The sequence below is a fragment of the Eptatretus burgeri genome, chromosome 9 (genome assembly GCF_056783735.1).
Source record: "Eptatretus burgeri isolate ZD-2024b chromosome 9, Ebu_testis_v1, whole genome shotgun sequence".
Lineage (NCBI taxonomy): Eukaryota > Metazoa > Chordata > Myxini > Myxiniformes > Myxinidae > Eptatretus > Eptatretus burgeri.
The window spans coordinates 82,851,791-82,857,913 of NC_140969.1; the positions used below are offsets into that span (position 1 = coordinate 82,851,791).

Consider the following 6,123-nt stretch of genomic DNA (forward strand, 5'->3'; position numbering starts at 1 on the left):
AAGGAATTTATCGATACAAGTGTAAATAATGGAACAAACAACCAAAAAGGTGAAAGTGGTGAGACAAGAAGCAAAATGGCAGGGCTGAGGGTGAAAACCTCCGGTCATGGTCCAACTTGCCTTGCTCTCTGAGTGCAGGTTATTTTCAATGTAATCCTTTACTTCCTCTTCTGAATACTTCTACAGAGAAAAATAAATTACAACAAAGTGTCATCCATAGGAGGAATATCGAGAATAATGTGGGGAAATACCTGATCTATCAGGCACATTTCCAGGACAGTGAATGGCAATTTTATCAATAGGCCAAAGAGGGTCCAAGAGAAGGTGAATAGGATGATATGTCAGTAATCCTTCCCATGTGACCACTCACATGCATATTTGCTTACAAGGTCAAACAGCCAAATCATAATAAATTCATTTTTGAAGTGCAGTGCAGTATATATGCTTTTTCTGTCATTGCTGTGTATAATTTACAGTAGATATAACCAAAGGAGTATTATGAAGTCTAAGAGGGTGGGGAGAGATATGTTTCTCAGACAGAAACCACACTTGGGGTACCCTTAGGCAACATGCAGAATTTGGTTGGATTTGGTTCAGAAGTTTTTTTAGTTTTTGAAGCATATATAAAGAAACAAATATATAACTAGAAAGAACAATCAAGATTGCAGACCCTCACCGGGACTTGTTTTATGGTGTATTTTGTGTACTGGTGTGTTGCGTAATTAATATAATAGACGTAATTAATACTTTCCAATATGCAATTTGTATGTAATTAATAGATGTACTCACATTCCAATTGTACATATTTAATAGACGTACACACATTCCAATAGTATGTACTTAGTAGACATATTCATGTTCCATTGAGAAGTAATTAATAGACGTAATACTCACATTTCATTAGTATGTAATTTATAGACATACGGCATCGCATTCGTAACTAATTCATGGACATATTCACGTTCCAATAGTACATAACGTAATGCACTTATTCACACACCATTATTACCATGTACCATTATCATTATTGTTGTAATCATTGTAATCATTATCATGAACAACATTATCATTGTTATTTTCAATCTACATACATACATATACACAGTGTCTTCAACTAGTATTCACACTCCCTTGACTTTTGTCACATTTTCTTGTGTGTGTTGCAGCCTGAATTTAAAATGGATAGAATTTAAAAAAATTTGTCACCGATCGACACAAAATACCCCATCGTGACAAAGTGAAAACATGTTTTGAGAAATGTTTATTAATCTACTGAAAATGAAATATAGAAATATCTAATTTACATCTGTATTCAGCCCCCTGAGTCAATACTTTACAGAAGTGCCTTTGGCAGCGATTACAGCTTTGAGTCTTCTTGGGTAAATCTGTATCATCTGGATTTAGGGATTTTTCTCCCATTTTTTTTTTGCAGATTTGCTCAAGCTCTGTCAAGTTCGATGGGGAGCATCGGTGAACAGCAATCTTCAAGTCTTTCCACGGATTCTCAATGGGATTCATGTCTGGGCTTTGGCTGGGCCACTCAAGGACTTTCATGTTCTTGTTCTGAAGCCATTCCAGTGTTGCTTTGATTGTATGCTTGGGGTCATTGTCCTGTTGGAATGTAAATCTTTGCCGCAGTCTCAGGTCTTTTATACTGTGAAGCAGGTTCTCCTCAAGGATTTGCCTGTATTTGGCTCCATTCATTGTTCCCTCTATCCTTCCTTGCAAGTCTCCCAGTCCCTGCTGCTGAAAAGCATCCATATAGCATGATGTTGCCACCACCATGCTTCACAGTAGGGATGGTGTTGGATGGGTGATGAGCTGTGCTCGGTTTCCAACAGACGTAGTTCTTTGCATTGAGGCTAAGGAGTTCAATTTTCATCTCATCAGACCACAGAATCTTTTTTCTCATGTGCTCAGAATATTTCACATGCCAATTTGCAAAGTCCAGGCATGCCATCATGCACCTTTTTCTCAGGAGTGGCTTGCATTTGGCCATTCTCCCATAAAGCCAAGATTTGTGAAGTGCTGCAGAGATTGCTGGCCTTCCAGCAGGTTCTCCCATCTCAGCCAAGGAACTCTGTAGTTCTGTCATAGTGGTCATTGGGTTCTTGGTCACCTCCCTGACCAAGTTCCTTCTTGCACAGTTGCTCAGTTTGGTCAGACGGCCATTTCGAGGAAGAGTCTGCGTAGTTCCATATTCTTTCCATTTCCTAATGATGGAGCTCAATGTGCTCTTGGGAACTTTCAACACTCTAGAAATTGTCTTATACCCTTCCCCAGATCTATTCCTCCTCACAAATCTATGTCAGAGTTATACAGACAGTTTTTTGGATTTCATGGTAAAGTTTCGACTCTGACATGCATTGTCAACTGTGGGACTTCATATAGAAAGGTGTGTTTCTTTCTAAATCATGTCCAATCAATTGAATCGGTGACAGATAGACTCCAATCACATTGTAGAGACATCTCAAGGATGATCAAAGGACATTGGATGCACCTGAGCTAAATTTGGAGTGTCATGGTAAAGGGGTTGACTACTTATTGACTCAAGACATTTCAGCTTTTAATTTTCAATTAATTTGTATAAATTTCTCAAAACATGTTTTTGCTTTTTCATTATGTGGTATTTTGTGTAGATCGGTGAAAAAAAATCTCAATTTAATCCTTATAAATTCAGGTTGGAACACAACAAAATGTGAAAAAGTCAATGGGTGTGAATACTTTCTGAAGGCACTATATACATATATATATATATATATATATATATATATATATATATATATATATATATATATATATATATATATATTTTATACATATATATATTTTTTATATATATATATTTTATATATATCCAGCCACCCATTGGGACCATACTCTGTGCAGAGCGTTGGTGCTGCCTAAGCAGTCTCCTTGGCTATTGGGCACAATCCTGGACAGGTCGCCACTCCGACACAGGATACCAGCAAGCTGGCACTCATTTTGCCGACCTCGGAAGGATGACAGGCAGAGTCACCCCACTTGGTATTAATTCAACAGCTGAGAAAGATTTGAACTCAGGATCCTGGGATCCCAAGCCCACCACCCTAACCATGAAGCCAACACCAGACACACATATATGTATATCTACATAGTATACATGAATCACATGGTCATGCAAATGTGAAATACACTTTGTTGATAAATCCTGTACTTTTACAAGATTCAGCCTTGAAAATTCTTAGGAAAACCAAAAACATTTTTATTAAAGACTCCACCATTTTCTTTTCTCTGCATTATGAAAACGTACCTTTTTTGGGCGGTGCATAATAGACGACTGCTGCCGCGATTGCTCCAAACAAAACGTGCATTACCTCGTTTTCTTTGCATCAGGTGTAATGAAAATGTACCTTTGTGTTTTTTCAAAAGGTAATTTCATATTTAATGATCGAAGACGATGGAACCTTAAAGCTGTGCGCAGTGAACAATATGGCGGCGATTTGATTTTGAAGCCCCAGCCTGAATGGTGGATGCCCCTCCCCGAATGGACAGACTGAAGGACTTAATGGCAGAGATTATATAGATATAGATAGAAGATAGATTATATAGATAGATATGTAAAGACGTATAATATATGTACATAATAAATAGATCACTCAATTTAAATTTTTTTTTAATTTAACCATACTTCCTTTAGGATTTACTTGATCCCCACCCCATATAAACATAAATAATCCAGTGATTTATAATGTCCAGCGAAAGGATTAACCACAAAGATACTTCCAAAAAATATGCAGTCAGCTACTTATTATATAATGATTAAAAACAAATAAACATAATCGTATAAATATTTCACCCCACTAACCAGTGAAAAGCGACTTTTTGCTAAGGTGATGAGCTCTTGGTCACCGGGTCCACACACGTTCAGGCCAATGGGTAACAAGCGTTTGAGAGCAGCCACGATGAGAGACGTCTGCATGGAGTAACGCTCCCCACGGTGTTTGCTTTTCTTACGTTCTCCTTCCACACGTCCCTGCCAACGTTACATCACCAAGTCGGTCACAATAACAATTGCGTATCAATAACTATAATGTGTCTTTGCAAACACAAACAAACACGTGTACACACAACACACACACTCCACATGACCAATTATTTTCATTCATTTGTTTAATTAATGCCGACGACTGAATGCAAGACCAACTCAACAGGTGCAGAGACCTTGGACATCTTGTTCTTGGAATCAGATGAGATGAGGAAGGACATGTTGTTTATCTCATTCTGTACCACAAAATTCTGCTCTTCACGCTTGAAATTCTGTGAATGACACAAGGTTATTAACAAGTGGTAGAAGAAAAAATTTCATCAATGATGGTGAACCATTCATGGATGAAATGTTATATAACAACCATAATCCACATTCGCTGCCAACTTTGGTTTGTTTGTTTTCATTTTCCAATTGTAATACCACGAGCAGGGATTCGCGGAACATCCGTGCAATTGTACAATGTGACGTCACTCCTCAAGTCCTACCCCCTTCACAAATCCCAAGTCATCAACGCCCTCTCCCGAACCCCAAGCCCTCAACCTCCCCTTTGCATTTCAAGCCTTTAAACTCCCTCCCCACCCCACCACAACTCCACAACCCATCCCTCCCACCAGGTGGAAATTGTGGGTGGAGTCAAGCCAGCCAACCAAAGGGTGGAACAGAATCTTACATTTAGGCGGATGGATGAATAAGTGTATTATGATATAGATGATAACATAATACTGTACAGTATCGTTCGATGATAAGGAACACTTGTTACAACGAATGGTACTTTTGGTTGACTAGTCCGATTTGAATAAACGGGTTTTAAATCAATACAAGTCTGGAGACGGCGACAGTTCACGAGCAATGTACACGGTTCACCTTTTTTTTTATTTTTTGACCCTCGAGGGGACGCCACGGGCAAACTGGCGGGAATCGGGAAAAACGTAAATGATGAAAGTTGTAGTACTTGAAGAGCACTAGTTGCATACCAACTTTCATTCGAAACAGTTGAAAACCCGAGGAGCTCGATGCCCAATTTATTGATTTTTTTGACATTTTCTAAGTTCGTGACCTTGTGACCTTGACCCTGGGACGAAAATGAAAAAAAAAAAATCGAGCTCCGTGGAGCTATGGAGGTGCCATTGGGCTAACCATATACCAAAACCCCTGCCAGATTCGACAAACCCCCTCGGAGAAGATGTAACTTGAAACCGGCTACCCCCTAAAAACACGTTTTTTGAGCATGGCTCCGCCCATTCTCCGGAAAACACAACTAGATCATGATATAAACCTCGCACCCAAATTTTATCGGGATTGGATCAAAACCCACGGAGCTATGCTCGGGACAGACAGACAGACAGACAGACACACACACATAACGAATATAGTGGTCACTTACTGACTCGTGAACCAATAAATCATTAAAAACAGTGAAAGGTATTATTTATTTATTTTAAAATAATAAAATCCTATCCCGTTGAGCGATGCGTATACAAATCAATGAAAAACCCCTCTATTATTGTCAGTTTAATAAACGCTCGATTACAGTCACAAACTGATTAGGTTAGATGGTATTCATAAAATACCCACGTAGTCTTGAGAAGGACGTGGTGCAAACAAACTCTTCTGGCGGAAAATTTGTAACTGTAGGCCTATCATCTATCTACACTTCTGAGGTAAAAGTGTACAAATTATACTTTGAAAAGTCTGCTTTCATAAGCCTTCACATAGTCGGTTTTATTCTCGTTCTTGGGTGTTTTTACAACTACTAAGGCTGATAAAGACACCAGAATAGATCATTAAAGTATAAATCGGAAGATTGTTAAAACACCATATTGTACATCTTCTTCTTCTTCTTCTTCTTCTTCTTCTTCTTCTTCTTCTTCTTCTTCTTCTTCTTCTTCTTCTTCTTCTTCTTCTTCTTCTTCGCATTTATACCAGCTCAGCCCAGTTAAGTCTGAAGCAATTACAATTTGTACTGATTTCGAATGGTTTCTGATTTTCACTCAATATGTGCTTTATCAAATGGTCATGTAATATGCGGTAGAGTTTCAATTTCCTCCTTTGAGCAGTTTTCGATGTATGCCCTGAACAAAATGCAGACGTAT

At 38.5% G+C, this 6,123-nt stretch overlaps 1 protein-coding gene across 13 annotated transcripts in view; it reads right to left on the reverse strand.

Moving 5' to 3' along the window:
* Positions 1 to 6,123, reverse strand: part of LOC147020464 (ryanodine receptor 2-like) — a 372,265-nt gene that overhangs the window by 159,442 nt on the left and 206,700 nt on the right. For all 13 annotated transcript variants that reach the window (XM_085895797.1, XM_085895798.1, XM_085895792.1 and 10 more), the window contains 3 exons: positions 4,204 to 4,299; positions 3,848 to 4,015; positions 121 to 180 (listed from right to left, as the gene is read on the reverse strand). In XM_085895797.1, the coding sequence (XP_085751923.1) occupies positions 121 to 180; positions 3,848 to 4,015; positions 4,204 to 4,299 (324 nt within the window). The remainder of the gene's footprint in view (positions 1 to 120; positions 181 to 3,847; positions 4,016 to 4,203; positions 4,300 to 6,123) is intronic.